Below are 17,566 nucleotides of genomic sequence, written 5' to 3'. Positions count from 1 at the left end.
CTAAAGCGAGTTTAATCAATGAAGACAGCTTGCAAACAAACAGTTTTTAGCAGTCTATTCCCTTATCTGTTGTTCTGTAAGAAAAGTTCAAGAATTTCTCTTATTTGTCAGCTTCTGTTAACTCTCTGGGGCACGGTTTCACTTGTCATGATCATCCTGTATTTTTCCAGAAGGTTCACAAGCCCATGTCTACAATCAATGTCCTAAAATATCTGAAAACCAAAAAGTTTTTTTTTTCAACACATGTGGCAAAATCTGACCTGAAGAGATGGGTTGCTCTTTCAGCTCTTATTCATCCCACTTAGTATGAACAGTCATAGTTTTCCTGCAGATATATTAACGTGTTGGGTTTTGGGGTGCTGCCTAGATCCCACTGGTTATTATAGTATATTACCCTGTGATCTTAAGGCCCGCGTAGACACTAGAATAGGTGGTACCTGTTTATTTTAAACAATATATAAGATGTTTTCTAGAATACTCACCTAAAATAGGCTTAAACAATAAAGATTATTTATTGGCTAATTATTAAGATGATCCCAGATTACTTTTGGTAAGGTCTTCACTGATCCCTAAATAACAAATCCATAAATTTGAATTATTTTCCTTTGAGGCTAATGGAGAAGTCTCTTAACTGGTGAGTACTCCAAGCCCAAAAATCCAGAGTGGTGTCAGCGAGGTCTTGTTCTCTGTGTGTCCTGGTTGTATGCTGGTACATGGGGTTTGCGAGGATCTTCAGAAAGTGTCCATGAAAAGGGCATCCGTAGGACTGGTTGAACCAACTCTTGTTGTTCCCGCTCAGCTACTGATTAGGCACTGTCTCTGGGCAAGCAGCCCCCTACAATACTTGTTATATTGTATTGTAACTTCATTCATGTGCCTCTCCACCACACTAAGAGATCTTTGGGAGTATAGAGGTTGTGTCTTACTCATTTTTATCCCCAGTGCCTGACTTATTTCCTGGAAAGTATTGGTCAGTAAATGTTTGTTCAGTGTCTGAGCAAATGAGTATTGGGTCAGCCCTGACTAAAGTCATTTCACAATGACTAAACTGAAGGGGAAGAAGAGTGGGATGGGGACGTGGAGTGGGATGGGGGTGGGGCAGTGAGGGTAGGAGCAGTGTCACTGTTTGCGTAGAGAACTATTCTGTTCTTTAATGTATCTCAAGTCTATCAGTGAATTCAACATATATTGAGTGCACAATAAAAGATATTTGGAAGAATGAATGAAAAGATAAGTCCTCTAGTTTAACCCTAGTCCTAGAATATTTAAAGTGTATGAGATGTTTTTGGAAACAGACACTGCTGTTGCCTAGAACTAGAACTACAAAAAGCGGTCCCCTTCCATCCCCTTTCTTACTTCATTTCAAGGCTGCAGGGAGTTGGTGAGCTTCCCTTCAGCTCTCTACCGAACCTTCCAACTGCAGTCAAAGCTGCTACCCTGGCCATGAGTCCCTCTCTTCTACCCTTCTGTCCCACCTGCTTTTGATCTCTAACATCCCTCCCTGTGACAGCTTCTTCACTGTGTAAGTCTGATCCCTTAGGAACTTAGTCTTTCTAAGACTGTGTAAGGAGAGGTGGAGCTCCCTGATCTTGACTGTCTCTGTTCAGGAGATCAGAGTCCATCCCTGCCCTCCTAATCTCAGATGGCTCCTAATCTCAGATGGCTATGTCAGTAGTTACCCAAATCTCATCTCATTCTGGCCTGTAGCCCTTTTCTCTTTGGAGTTTAATAACCCTTCTGCGCGATAGGACTAGACTCTCAAGTTTTTTTTTTTTATTTATATAGTAAAAGCAAAAAAAAATTGCTTTTTGTTGCTAATAAAAACTTGTCCATGATGGAGTATTTCTCTCTCAAGTATATGTGTTAATAATACCTTTAGCATTAATGTGCAGTGTTTAGAAAGTTATAAAGAAATGAAATCAAGAAGAGTTAGTACTGTTTACCCTATTTGATGTGAATTGAAGAGGTGGAGACTACTTTTTTGTTTTTTCCTTTTTGGAATAAACGCACGGTGAATAGTAGTTAAAGGAAAGTCCTTACGTAGAATTTGGATGTCTCTGTTTCAATTTTAATTCATCCAGTATTATTGGAAAAGAAGGTTATCAAAAGGGACATAGTATTTGAGTGATAAATTTCCAGTTGTGAGAGAAGACATTATTTATGGATATTTTCTCTTAAGAAGATGTAAATATTAGAACGAATTGCCAGAGAGGTGGTATCGGGTACCAGAAATTCCTGAGTACTTCCTGACTCTGCTTAGCTTTGTTTAAGATTTTATCTACTGTGAGGCTTATTTAGTAGGCACTTTAGAGTCCAGTGTCATAGAAGGTTGTTAATTTTAAAGTTTTATGTAGAGTCTTCGTTAGCAATGAAAATTTTTACAGAATAGGCTTAAACTTTTAATGTTTTTGATTAGCTTACTTAACAGATTGATTTAGATTGGCATCAAGCCCAGATGTGAGGGCTAAAAGCTTGGTGGTTTGCTGGCTATTGTAAAACTGTAGTATGGTTTTCTTTTTGTTTGGTTTACCCTTTACCTTCAAGTAGATCTCATGTGGTCTGGTCGTGGTGTGTCCTCAGCAGTGGTCATACCACGTGGGACATAAGATTATACAGTAATTACACCTCCACTATGACTGTTATTTTTTACAGATGTAAATTTTGGCATAATTTAATTTCAGAGAGAAAAGGAGAGCTTTAAATCCTTGATCATGGAAATTCAATTTGAGATTTCTTTTTTTTTAAACTCCCATCTAAGGAAGGAAACTTGAAATAGGTGTCTTTCTATAATCTACCTTTTAATATTTCTTGTTTATAATTTTTCTTTGGTTTTATTTTATTTTGATCCTTGAAAATATGCACAGGATGGAATCTTAATTTTGAAATTATTTTTCTTGGCAGAAATTGGAATTATAAGGGTTTTTATGGCATTTCCCCCCAGTGTGTTACTGTTGGGGAAGGGGCAAAACAGCAGTTTTTATAAGGTTATTAAGAAGGAAGACCATTTAATGACAGAATTGTACACCTAAGTTTTATTTTTGTGAGGCCGGCTTTACCAAATTCAGTTCTTAGGCTTTGCTTTAATGCTGTCATACAGTAACTCTCTGTTACTTGGAACCATTTCTTACAGATCAACCATCAAAGCTAAGTGACTTTTACCTGACTAAGAGTTGTTTTAAAATAGACATAGTGGGTGGGGGTATAGCTCAGTGATAGAGCATGTGCTTAGCATACATGAGGTCCTGGGTTCAATCCCCAGTGCCTCCATGAACTAACCAAACAAACAGCCAGATAGATGATAGATAGATAGATAGATAGATAGATAGATAGATAGATAGATAGGTAAAAAACTGATGCCTTTCCAAATGTTTTTCATATGAGTTAGTTCTGTATAACTGACCTCTCATTCTAAAGTCCTTTTGCAATATGGAAGGGGAAGTTGTAAAACTTTTCAGAAGAACTCAGTTAAATTTATAGAAAGTATTTCACCATTTGTTGGCAGGACTTTGTGTCATTGTATCAGGATTTCGAGAACTTCTATACAAGGAACCTCTACATGAGGATTAGAGACAACTGGAATCGACCCATCTGCAGTGTGCCTGGAGCCAGGGTGGACATCATGGAGAGACAGTCTCATGATTACAACTGGTCTTTCAAGTGAGTCTCTTGGGAAGTTATTTCTTGACAACTAGAGAAGAATTTCTTCACTTCAGAAAATATTCTACTGCAATTAATATATTCTGTCAAAATAAAAGTAGAAGCTGAGAGTACAATACAGCATGATTAGTTTCCTTGCGTCTTGTTTATTGTTATTGAGATTTAAAAAAATCTATTTCTCTATTACATTTGTTACTGTGATCGATTATAGCTGAAAGCAGAAATTGACTTATTTAGAAAACCCATGAAGAAAAGTAGTCTTTTCTGTTATGCCATTTACCAGAATCAAGTGACTGAATTTTTTTCTGGATATTTTGGTTTCACAAAGATTCAAGGATATACGGACTGTTTTTACTTAAATGGATTGAATTGTTTAGAGAGCTTTTTGTATTTGTAAAATTTTATTATGTTTTACATTGTACAAGTATTACATGATTGTGTGGTCATTTTTTTTTAAAGACAATACAGGTAAACTGAAGTTCCCCTATGACAACTATGACCACTGTCCTTTTGCATATCCACTTCCCCACAAATCCTCACTTCCCAGAGGTGACCATTGTTACCAGTTTATTGTATATTATCCCTCCTGATGTTTTTTGTGGGGTATGTATGTCGTGTATTACTGGGGTTGCACACAGGTAGTTTTGGATTTACACAAATGAGATCATACTATAGAAATTATTTTACATGTTGCTTTTTTAACTTGCTAACATAATCAGTAACATCCTTCTTGTGTGTATTCAAGGCAACTTGTGTGTATTCACACTACGTAGTGGTTACTTAGTATTCTACAGTATAGATGGATATATAAGGTGGGTAGCAGTTTTGGCTGCATCATCTTATGTTAAAAACCCCAAAATCTCACAGTCAGAACACAGCAGTTTATTTCTTGTCTATACTTCATGTTAGTGTTAGATTGGTAGGACCTCTGAACCATGTTGTCCTCACTTGGGGTCCCAGGCTGACTAAACTTCCACCTGTGAAGTATCACTAGTCCGTGTGCCTGGGAAAGGGACGTGGTTGTGTAGTGACTTTTAAAGGATCCTTAAGCAAGTATCCTTTTATATGTATGTAGGAATTGCTGAGTGAAAGGTATGTATATCTTTTAATGGATTAGTACTGCTAAACTGCCCTCCAAAAAAGGGTACTGACTGATCTTATCTGCAGTGTGCTGGCCAGCACTGGATATGGTCAGTTTTCAAACATCACTATTGATAAGTGAAAAACGGCATTTTGTTTTAACTTCCATTTTCCTAATCAGTAGTGAGTTTGAGCTGCTTTTCATCTAAACCATATTCTCTCTACCCCCTGTATACTTCCTTTTGTATTACCAATAAGTTTATTATCACATGTAGGTATTTGATTTGCTCGTGGGTTTCATGAACTTTTATGATATTGAAACACAGGTACACAGGGAACATAATTAAAGGTGTTATAAACATGGGTTCCTACAACTATCTTGGATTTGCACGGAATACTGGATCATGTCAGGAGGCAGCTGCCAAAGTCCTGGAGGAGTACGGAGTTGGAGTGTGCAGCACCCGGCAGGAGATTGGTAAGTGTCGGTTGTGTTTGGCCGGCTGATGTTCTTAACCTTTTTACTCAGGAATGATACTGATACAGAGCTAGAATATTAAACATCCAAATACATACTTTGCCATGAAGTTTAGATCAGGTAAATAATATTTTATTTTTCTGAAATGACGGGTGATTTTAATGCTTTTAGTTGTGTTTTGAGATATATTTATGTTTTCCATAATGTTGAACATGTAGAATATCTCAAGAAAAGTTCCATTAAGTATTTGTTTCATTTATAACTTTAATGTTAACTTAATTGGCTTTTGCAAATGATAGTGGTTAAGAGTACTGCTGGGCTCAGGGACCTGTAAGGGTTGACCTGTTTGCACACTGGAAAACTCGGGCTAATCATCATTCCTGCCTTATTGTCCTGTTTCAAGAATTGAATATGGATTTCAGCACCAAAAAAAAAAAAAAGAAAGAAAGAAAGAAAAGAAAGCTAATTTGTGTAAAGTGTTTGTAACATGATAAACACTCAATAGATGTTAACTCTTTTATTATTATTATATGTCTATAAAATGTAAAAGTAAACAAATTTATACGGAGAGATTTAATTTATTTAAGTTCAAAGGAAGATTCTAGATTTTTCCATTTTGTTCCAGGAAACTGATAACCACAGAAATTATAAAGCAACTTTCTGGGTATTTGTTACTGTGAATCACCCCCCAAATTTAGTGAATTAAAACAACAATTCATTATTTCTCACGGGCCTAGGGAATGGTACATGCGGCTGGGTGGTTCTCTCTCAGGGTCCCAGTGATGTGGTTAGAGTGCATCGTGCAGTGATGACATAGTATAATCATATCTTACATCTTTATGGCAGTTTATATTTTATAAATTGCTTGAACATCTTATCCCTTTTGATCTTCACAATGATGTCATGAGGTAGATAGATAAGAAACTGAGGTCTAGAGAGGTTAAATGACTTGCTTAAGCTTTAAGGACATATAACATCCAAATTCAACAGTCTTCTTTCTCAGCATCTTTTCTTTCTGCATTTAGCCAGTTGTTTGGTCCTTAAGGATTTGCGCACTGTTGTAAAATCACAATACAGAATAAGGGAAAGTATTTTTTAACTTGCCTTTTGCTACATAACAAACCATTCCAAAACTTAGTGGCTTACAGTAGAAATGTATACTTAACTTGCTTGTGATTTTGTGATTTGGGGAGGGCTTGTCATTTATCTCAGCTCCAACTGGGATTGGGTAGGGCATTATGACTGAGGATAGAGTATCCAAAATAGCTTGAGTTACATGTCTGGCCCTTCAGCTGGGTAGTGGGATCAGCTGAGGATCTGACCGAGTCCTGCACCTTCCTTCCACAGTCTCTTATCCTCCAGATCCCGCCCTCTCCACACACTCTCTATTTAACTATTGTATTCTTTACAAGCTATTACTCTTCGTGGTACTGACTCCTTCACAGACTGTCGTCTGACAAGGTTGTAACACATAGACTATGATTTCTTTTTATGAAGTAATGAGTAATTCTTAAGTTGGGGAATTGGTGGTATTGACTTCATTAATTCTTCACACAGGAAACCTGGACAAACATGAAGAACTAGAGAAACTTGTGGCAAGTTTCTTGGGAGTAGAAGCTGCTATGACATATGGCATGGGATTTGCAACAAATTCAATGAACATTCCTGCTCTTGTCAGCAAAGTAAGACTTACTTTGTCATTTATGAAAACTCCCTCATACATATCTTCTTTTGTATTGTAAAGCATTCAGGCAAGCCAGAGCTATTGTAAACTTAATTTAAAAAAAATTTTTAATCAACTTAATCATTTTTATTTGTACAGTTCAGTGGCATTAAGTACATTCATATTGTTGTGCAACTATCATTACCATCTATCTTCAGAACTCTTCATCTTTCAAAACTAAAACTCTGTACCCATTAAAAAAATAACTCCCATATTTACCACTCCCCCTGGCCCCTTGCAGCTTCCATTCTGCTTGCTGTCTGTCATTTTGGCTACTCTAATCACCTGATAATAAGGAGAATTGTATAGTATTTTTCCTTTTGTGACTGGCTTATTTCACTTAGTATATTGTCCTCAAGGTTCATTCATATTGTAGCATATGCTAGCTTCATATATCCTGGTGGTCTACTATCAGGTGCATAAATGTTTATAATTGTTACATCTTCTTGCTGTACTGAATGTTTTAATACTACATAATATCCTCCTTTTTCACTCAAAAGTTTGATTTTAATATTGTCTTGGTAAAGGTCTCTGAGTTAATCCTACTTGGAATTCATTGAGCTTCTTCAAGGTATAGTCATGCATTCGTGCATGGATATACATCCAATTCATGGACTTTTCTAGGTATTTCATCAGACTTGGGAAGTTTTTAGCCATTTCTTCAAATAATCTCTCAACCCTCTTCTCCCTTCTCCTTTGCCCTTTGAATATGCACCCATCCTTTTTTTATTATTATTTAAAAATTTTTCCCTAAAACATTTTCTTACTTTGTAGCATGACAAAATGCTCTGGGCTCTTTTTCACCTGTGGGTTTGCTTGGGGTCAACTAGTTCTCCATTGAGTCCTGGTTCCTTTCATTGGAGGATAGTATTTAGAAACCAGGATCTAGTGTGTTTAATCCTACTAGAATGTCACTGCTTCTCACCCCTCCATGAATGGAGTGAGAAAAGTATGTGCATATATACTAACTCATGCATACACACATCTCTGGGTAGTGTGCATGTGTGGGTACATAGATAAGTTTTAAAACCCATCAGTCCACATTGGTACCTCCAACTCTATTTGTCTTCATTTTTAATCTGCACATTTTTAGCTAGGTAGCTTTTTTAGCTTTATAATAAAAACTTTACATATAAAAATTTCAGGCAGACAACTGCTATTTCAGGTTTCTTAAGTATCCCTCCAAGAGTGTTCTGTAATAAGTAGACATATATCTCTTCTCTTCTCCTTTTAATCTCATGAGAACATTCTGATACTTTCTGCACCTGTTTTCATTTGATTGAATATTTTGAGGCCATTGTTGACAGAGAAAAACCTGCTACCCGGTTCAGACAGGTTGAAGGGCCCTATGAGACATGGATGAGTAAAAACTGGGAAGAAATGAAAACCCTGAGAGCCTCCTCTTGTTCTAGTTGCCCTGCAGAAACCCACGTTTACATGCAAAATTAAAGCTTGTTCAGGGATTTTAAGGGCAAAACTGGGGCCTACACTCCGTATCACTTGGGGAAGAGATTAATAAGTGGGATCCTCATTGAACGCTGGATATGGGTGGGAGTGAGAGGAAGATTGCACTGTCTCCACAGCCATTGCTCCCTCAGATGCTTTCTCCCCCAAACACTTTTTCCCCTTAGTAAAGTAGTACATCATAACCAAAATTTATATGGAATTCCATTGAACCAACAAAACCGAAACCCTGTGAAGACTATCAGATACATTAGATTTTACATATTAAAAACCTGTTGCTGTATTTCTGAATACTTAAAGCCAATTGCAAAGAAATTAATTTAAAAAGCTAGAATTTTACATCTACTTTTAAGTTAATTTTGCAAAAAAAATGAAAAGAGAATGTATACTTCTTGAAATTGATAGCTTTGCTGTTGTGCAAGCTTTTGTTAATAGAGATAATTAATGATTTTAGCATTTTGTAGTTTGTGTAACTAAACCTTCCCCCCCCGGCTTCTTACTGTCCTGTGCTTATGGTTTTGCAGGGTTGCCTGATTCTGAGTGATGAACTGAACCATGCATCACTGGTCCTAGGAGCCAGACTGTCAGGAGCAACCATTCGAATCTTCAAACACAACAGTAAGTTTGTTGTGTAATTCACTGCTGGCCTTAGTTAGTGTTTAATATTCTTTGGGTTAATGGCAGTGGTAACATTAGTTACATTAATAATAGAAAATATAAATAAAACTGAAGTAGCAGCTTCTAAAAAAAGATCTCTCTGGCCCAATATTTTAAAAGTTATTCTCTTCCTCATTGGAATAAAAATAAAGGCTGAAGGAAGCGTTTTGGTATAAAGTAAAACATTGTTCTCTTTTTGACTTTGAACTTTTTCATCTCCTTTATTTATAAATCACTTGTTCAGTATATATCTACTAGATGCGTCTGGTGTTTCTTGCCATAACACTGAGGGTATTGAGGTGAATAAAGCAGGTTCCCAGATCTCGAGGATCTCTGACTGGTTGCTGAGGAGGCTGTAGACAAACCAGTGGTTAGAATACAGTGGGTGGATACTGAAATACAGATATGAATGGGTGCCAAAAAAAGCCCAGAAAAAGGTGGCTCTAAGCCAGAACTCTCGCTGAATGGAAGTGTCTGTGTACTATTAAAATAATCACTTACAGTAAAAATGTGTAACTTTCCTAGTTAAAACCTCACATGTAGGGAGGAAAGAGCATCAAACTGTATGTTTATTAGCATCTTTTACCACAGTGTGTACATGTACAAGCAAAAGTCTAAAAGAATATACACCCACATATTAGGTCTGTGCCTCTGAATGGAAGGTTTATGAATGGTAATAACTTTCTTCCTTCTGTCTTTGTCTAGTCTAAAATAATTTACAGTGAGAAAGATACAAATAATATTTTAATTTATGTAAATGAGATTTATGAAACACTGTGTGTGACCTGCCATTTTCTTCCAACACATTTTCGGGAACCTTGGCAGTACATGTGACTGTCCTCCTGCTGTAATGCCAGGGTGGCCGGCAGTGTCTGGAGGTGCCCTCATCCAGTCCATTCCCCAGTTTGAACATCAAGGTGGTTTCTAATTTTTCTGCTAGAAATAGTACTACCTACATTTGCATTTTTGCTCATTGGTCTGATAATACCTTAGGATAAATTCCTAGCAGTCTTAGAATGCCTAATTTAAATGGTGTAAATTTTTTATACTTTTCCAAATTGTCTCCAAGCACTGTACAAATTTTTACTCAACAGCTCAACTCAAAAGCAGTGACTATTTCCACTCACAGGCCAACTTAGGCCATTATGTACCATGTAAATCTTTCCTAATCTACTAAGTCCAGTAACATGTTAATTTTTATTTCTTTGATTATTAGGTGTCTAGCAACTCTATACAGTTACCGTTTTTGTATTTCTTTGTAGATTGGTCATTTTCAAACTGTTTCTCTTTTTACTGATTATAAAAGCCTTTTATATTAGTTATCCTGTCTTTTATGTTATAATATTTTTTATTTTTACTTTGTTTTTAGTGTCTTGCTGTGCTGACTTACTATGAAATTTATGTTGTCATTTTTGTTTGGATTTACGTAATGGCCTTCCCCATTCTAAGATCATAAAGTTATTCTCCTTTCTTCTGGTAGTTTGTGGTATATTTTTTCTTTAAATCTTTACATGAGATTTGAAGAGCATACTATGAGAGAGAGAGTGAATTTTTTTACCTAAGTAGATAGTATATGGTCAAGCATTCTACTATAGAAATTTCCTTTCATCTAAAATTTTGAATCAGTGTTTATTTTTCTCTTCCTTTCTGTACATAAACAGAAGAAACGAAAACAATGAGTCCATTTTCACTTGTTTCCTGCTGATTGCCACACATTGCCCTCTGCAGCAGGTCTGGTGGCTTCAGATCAGACTTGGCTTCTGTGGGAGCATCTCCTATCTCTGGGTTAGGTAGCAGATAGATTGTTTTGTTATAAATAACTGAAGGTGTAAGCATAGTCACAACTTTTGGTCGTCTTATTTGTGTTTGTGGCATATGTTTTTATTACCTTATTTCTGTTTTCTACCAAAGTGTCCTTTAATGAAAAGAGCAAATTCATGTAATTTTGTAACCCTTTCCTTCAGTGATGAGTAGTAAAGAATATGAAATCAGATTTTTGATGAGTGCCTCCCACCGCTGTTAAATACACACCAGACTTAATGTTGCATAGATTTGGGGGGGCTGGTTCTTGAGGGCATTATTTCAGGGCAGATATTTTAAGTATGAAATCTATTGTGGTGGTCTTCAAAGTATTAATCTTTAATTAACAGGAAAATTATGTTCCTCATTAATGGTAGTGCCAGCCAGGTTGTTTCCTAGACCTGCTAACCACCTTAAGGACCAACAGAGTCACAAAAACTTAGTCGTGGACAGATAGCTGGTCAAGTGAAACATGGGACAATCTCAACTGGTTGCCAAACTTGCTTAACATACAGATTCATGCATGCCCAGATTGGTGTATTTTTGAAGCAATCTCACATGAAACATTGGTCATTTCATAAGCATGCTAACAAACTGAACCAACTGTGCCACACTCACTTAGTGAAGTTTCTGTGGTTTTGAGCACTTGTTACATTTTAGATGAGATTTTAATTCAAGGTAGCAGCAGCTCACCCATTTTGCCCTATTTTTTTCTGCCTAGTTCTAATTATGTTAATGTCCTTTGCTGTCTGAGACATACTTCCTGAATAAGAAATGTGTATGTGCATTTCTGGAATAAAGCTAGAAAAGAGGAAGGCACTCTGCTGAAGTTCTTTTCTGTGTGCGGTAGATATGCAGAGCCTAGAGAAGCTGCTGAAAGATGCCATTGTTTACGGTCAGCCTCGGACACGAAGGCCCTGGAAGAAAATTCTCATCCTTGTGGAGGGAATATATAGGTAACCCTGCTGTATTATTGTTATGTCTGATTTGGCCCATGAAGTCATGGAAGTGCTAAGCTGAAGGGGACGCTAATTGAGACCCCCACCCTGGAAACCGAGGAGACAGGGTTTCTGACTTGTTAAAATACCTGGCTCTTCTTTATTCTTTCCATCACGCTATATGGTCTCCAAATTCCCCTTCTGTTTTTCCCTTTATTTTTCCACTGTTGTAGAGGCGGTTTATACATAGGGGCAAGAGTTGGAATCTGTTTTCTAATAGGTCAAAACAAATTACATGCCATTTAATTTTAAGAAATACTTTATTTTGCTTACCTGTTTGCAGCCTTTGCATTTATTCTCTTCTTTCCTAATGTTTTTTATTCTTTTGTGTAATTTTAATTACACGGTCAGTGTCACGTAGAGTCTAATGTTGCCTATAACTACAAGCTTTAGGAGAATCTGCTCTGACCTCTGTCCCTCTATGGTAAATTAAGATCTCTTGTGTTTTGGTGCTTGTTTTGAAAGATCCAGTCTCCTTTCCTCTAGACACCTATGTAGCCATAGCATCATCTGTCTTTGCCAATATAAAACCACAGGCAAAGTTGTCACAGCATATAAGAAAGCAATAAAGTTAAAAAATTAATAATAATAATAAAGTGGCTAACTTCTAATTTTGAGAGTTAAGAAGTCTCAGTGTGTATGTTTTTCACCCTGTTTTGCCAGCATGGAGGGATCTATTGTTCGCCTTCCTGAAGTGATTGCCCTTAAGAAGAAGTACAAGGCATACTTGTATCTAGATGAAGCCCACAGCATTGGGGCCCTGGGCCCCATGGGCCGAGGTGTGGTGGATTACTTTGGCCTGGATCCTGAGGATGTGGACATTATGATGGGAACATTCACAAAGAGCTTTGGTGCTTCTGGAGGATACATTGGAGGCAAGAAGGTAAAGGGCCCTGAGAATCAAGCAATTAAGGTTTATAAAGGTATAGCTACAAGATTTAGATTTGGTTACTCACATTTAGCAGATAGAGTCCTGAACTTGGATATGGAGAGCCTAAATTTGTTTGTGGCTTAGGTTCGTAGTGCCAGCAGGCTTCACACTTCAGCTGCCTGGTGAGTGACTGTGATGAACTAAAGGCTGGTTCTGTTCATTGTGTGTTGTTTTCTTATTCGAGCTTCTTTCTAAACTACATGCTGGTTTGAGTACAGAATACCCTCTTGTCTGAAAGAACACACAGTGGTGCTGCCTGTTTGCCAGTCTTCTGTTGGGTTCGAGTTGTGGTCACTGTTTCAAAAGTAGTGGGGATGTCATGGGAGCCAGTGGGGATGGAAGGCCAGTTTGTTTCTTGGACTCAAATGTATCTTGGATGAGCAGGAAGACAGCAAGAAAAAAGATCATTTTGCTAGTTCTGGTGTACTGCAATGCATTGTATTTTCCAGTTTACAAATTACATAATGAACTCTGGGGTACTTGAGAACCAATGTAGCATGATGGAATGGTTGAACCATGGAGATACAGCCCTAGGTTTGAGTATTTCCCTAACTTTGTGAGACCTTGGTCAGAGTATTTAACCTTTCCATTTCCTTGTCAGTAAAACAGAGGTAAATATGCCTAGCTTATAAGATTGTAGTAAGGGTTTAAAAAATAAATATGCGTCCATGCTACAAGGTGGAAATAACCTTGAAAGCGTTAAGTTAAAGAAGTCAATCACAAAAGGTCACCTATTATAGTATTGCTTTTATATGACAGAACAGGCAAAGCAGAGGGAAAGAAAGTAGGTTAATGGTTGCCAGGAGCTGAGGAGATGGGGAAGTGGAAAGTGACTGCTGACGGATATGAGGTTTCTTTTTGAGGTAATGAAAATGTTCTTAAATTAGATAGTGATGGAAGCTGCACAGCTCTGTGAATGTCCTGAAAGCCACTGAATTGTGCACTTAGAAAAAAATGAATGCTATGGCATATTAATTGTGTCTCAATAAAACTTTTTTTTAAAAACTCTCCAAGTATTAGGAAAAAAAAATGTATGTCAAGTATGTGTACACAGTACATGGAAGGCGCTCATAAATGTCCTTCAGTTCCTCTTTAAAATCTGACGTTAGGAGTCGTAAAGTCTGGACTTCCTCTTGATAATTGATTGCCTTTCATAGAAACCCCATTATCAGTGGCTTCAGTCAAGTTTGGTAGATTTTTTACCTCAAATTTTTGTTAAAGGGACCAGGCTCATTTTGGAGAGTTGATTGCTTTTTGGTAAGATTTGTTGCTAAACCAAAGGATAGGAAAAAAATACTCTGGGAAATCATTGAGGTATGGTATATTTATGTTATTGTTGTTTTTATATAATTTTTATTATTTTTGAAGTGATACAATGTTTTCTAGCCACATTTTGTGTCTCCTGTTTTGGCTCTAGCACATAAGCTTCTTTGTGTGCACATTTTATTTAAATACTGAAGTTAAAAGGTATCAGAGAATAGGAATTTACAACTGATTGTTTTGAAATTTTTGTAGCTGACAGACAAGATTTTTCTTTATTCAGTGAGATGGCTTTAGTGTTCTCATGAAAGACTCAATGAATTTCTGTTTAATTTCTGCCACGTTTTTACCATTTTATAAATCTGTATCTGGAGGGTATTTAATATCTTTAAAACTGATATAGAGAACTGTCTTTCTCTTACTCAGGGATGTGAGGATGGGCTTTACAGGCATACGGTAAGATGCAGATGATATTTTCTGTAACACTTAGAAGTTAGTTATTGTATCTAAAAAGCAATCCAAACACTTTTTGTTTAATTCGGCATTGTAGATCTGTTTATAACTTTAAATGATGTGTTCTCCAAATTTAGAGGGCTTCTGTAAAACTAGTTTTTCTCCCTTCCATGTTATGGCATGTTTAAAAAACAAAACAAAACCTGAGGACGTTGTCATCTGTCTGACCCAGTTGTGGACAGTATGCTTTGACTGTGCTGGTTGACCTTGTGTCTCAGATTAATGTGTTTATTCCAGTGCTATTGAAGGGAGGAGGCCTCTTTCACTTGGGAGGAAGGCAGTGACCCTGCCAGTGAATTCACACATTTCCTCTAATGACCCGCCTCTGTGAAATCCCCAGGAGCTGATCGACTATCTGCGGACACATTCTCACAGTGCAGTGTATGCCACGTCACTGTCACCCCCTGTCGTGGAGCAGATCATCACCTCCATGAAGTGCATCATGGGGCAGGATGGCACCACCCTTGGTAAGTCTTTCTTATCCTGGAAAGTTTCCAGGGTGCAGTAAATACTTAGCAACCAAAAGTGCACTTTTTCTTGAGCCTTTTCCCTAAAATGAGGAGTCAGATATACCAATGGACAGAGTTGGCAGGTGATGAGGCCTTGGTTTCTGTGGACACTTTTCAGTGTGATTGCACATGCCCTAAGACCTAGCCTAGCTTGCTTCCTGTTGAATTTTCTTGTCTGCAGATGGTGAGGCTTTAATCTCACTATCCTACCTGCCTTTCTGAGACTTAAGTGATAAGTCTTCAGGGTCTTTCTTGAATTGCATTTTAAAAGCGTTTCTAGTTGAACATATAGTAGGTAATAAAGATCATCCTAATTCTGTTTATTCTTCCTTTGGTGGAATTTGTAGTCCAAACAAGATGCCCTGACTTAACAATACTCAAATGAACAATGATGAGTGGTATTTGCTTTCTGCCATTTGACTTTTATTTTATACCACTAGAGGGCAGTGTTGACTACAGAAATACAATGAAAGGGGAGCAATTGGGGTTTTTTGTTTTTTTTTTTTTTAATTTTTGAAGTATCTCCACTGTGAGTATGAGATATACATTTGCTTGTTGCTTTTTTAATGCTTCTAAAATCAGTTTTACTCCTGTAAAAGAGTTCATGTTATCAGCCTTGAACTCTCCACTCTTCAGTTATATAATAATTTTGCAGTAAAATTACCTGGTTTGTATTGAAAAACAAGAAAGAAGTGGTATATCTGATATTGTTTGATTTAAGCCTGTTTTCTTAAATCAGATTTTTACCATAATATTTTTTACTAATGTGTGGTACATACATTCTTGTTATCTCTTGGAAGTGTTGATCATTTTCAGTTTCATAAATTGATTCCTTGGGGAAGAAAATAATCCATTAGAGTCATGAACACAGCACGGAGCCTTGTGAGAAGCTCTCTGTTAACAACAGCTACATCATTATCTTCTCTGTTTCCTATAAGGTATTACTGGAAATAGTGTGATTGGACCTCAGTATGCATGTATGCTCATACACACACACACACACACGTATGTGTATATATGCTTATGTATGTACATGCATGTGTATATGCTCATACTCAGGTATGTAAGTATATAGCCTGCACTTAACCTAGTTATTTGACAAAGGTGCCTCAGCCTTGCTGATTCAGCACAGAGATTTAGGTGACTGAAAAATGGATGGTAATACCTATCCACTCCTTGGATAACTTCTTTGCCTTATCCTAGAGCATGGATTCATCTGATCCGTGACCTCTGGGTAAATGACTTAACTGTGCTAAATAATGAAATCTAGGCCCTACTGGTAGAGGGAAAATGAAATATGGTAATTAGATATAGGCTTTGGGTTAGCATTCACTTTCTGGTTTATCTGCTGCCTCTGTAACCACCCCCTAAGCTTAGTGGCTTGAAACAACAGCCATCTTATTATGCTCATGGATTCTGTGGGTCAGGAATTCGGTCAGAGCACAGCAGGGATGGCTTGTCTTTGCTCCACAGTATCTGGGGCTTGAGCTTGGAAGACTCCAGCAACTGGGGAAGGCTCCAAAGGCTGGGGGTCATCTAGAAGCATCTTCACTCACACGTCACCTGGGCTGGAGGGACTTGAAGACTGGGCTCTTCTGAAGCTTTGACCAGAGCACCTTCATGTGTCCTCTTCATGTGGCATGGGCTCCTCACAGTGTGGTGACTGAGCATCCAGAGAGGACACTGCAGGGAGCAAGCATTCCCAAAGAACCTGCTGAAACCTGTGACCTTTTCTGATCTGTTGTTAACAAGCAGGTCACTAAGTCCACCCCAGATTGCAGGGCGTGGGAAACCAGACTTCACCTCAAATGGGAGGCAGGTCGAAGGTTTGTGGCTGTTTGAAAAACTTGTGAGCACCTGCTTTTAAATAATAATTTCAAAAGTAGTCCCTAAAACTTTGAGTTAGTATGACAAACTTGTGTTGGCTACATTGTTTCTTTCTCAAAATGGAGGATAATAAAAATCTAACCAAAAGTAGTGATAAATACCGTTTCTCATAAAGCCTGCTTCTTGATCTTGATTAAATGTGACCTGATTTCTTTTAGATTTGAGTGGGTTAAGTAATACTTACTTTTACGGCATCACTGAATACATCTTTTCATTGCCCTTAAAGAAAAAAGTGGAACTGGGCGGTAGGCTTCAAGGTGACCTTTAAAAAAGAGATATCTGCAATTAATCACCTGGGTGTGGTTTTATAATAGAAGTAGCCTAGCGTGAGAGAAACTTAATCTCTTATTTTCAGAACATTTGGATTTCATTAATTCTGCAAACATTGAGTTTCTCACTACATGTTTGACTGTGAATCAGAATCCATAGGAAACACACATACAAGCAGGCCATTTAAGGAAAGTGTGCCCTGGGAGAGTGTCGAGGATGTAGAGGATAGTGGGCTGTTGTGTTAATCCCAGAGATTACTGTAGCAGAGAGTAATGTTATTAATCATTCACCAAATATTTGAGTGCCCACAGTGTTTACTAGGTGCTGTTTCTAGGCACCTGT

The 17,566-nt window shown here is 37.5% G+C and overlaps 1 protein-coding gene across 1 annotated transcript in view; it reads left to right on the top strand.

The window, feature by feature from the left end:
- The window catches only part of SPTLC2 (serine palmitoyltransferase long chain base subunit 2), an 80,504-nt gene that overhangs the window by 29,290 nt on the left and 33,648 nt on the right, over positions 1 to 17,566 (top strand). Inside the window, exons 3-9 of the mRNA XM_072963507.1 lie at positions 3,503 to 3,657; positions 5,064 to 5,212; positions 6,770 to 6,894; positions 8,924 to 9,017; positions 11,707 to 11,812; positions 12,518 to 12,737; positions 14,899 to 15,025. Coding sequence (XP_072819608.1) covers positions 3,503 to 3,657; positions 5,064 to 5,212; positions 6,770 to 6,894; positions 8,924 to 9,017; positions 11,707 to 11,812; positions 12,518 to 12,737; positions 14,899 to 15,025 — 976 coding nt within the window. The remainder of the gene's footprint in view (positions 1 to 3,502; positions 3,658 to 5,063; positions 5,213 to 6,769; positions 6,895 to 8,923; positions 9,018 to 11,706; positions 11,813 to 12,517; positions 12,738 to 14,898; positions 15,026 to 17,566) is intronic.

Source organism: Vicugna pacos, chromosome 6, assembly GCF_048564905.1.
Source record: "Vicugna pacos chromosome 6, VicPac4, whole genome shotgun sequence".
Taxonomy (NCBI): Eukaryota; Metazoa; Chordata; class Mammalia; order Artiodactyla; family Camelidae; genus Vicugna; species Vicugna pacos.
Note: the sequence above shows the minus strand (reverse complement) of the source record. Positions and strands in the feature narration are given on the sequence as shown.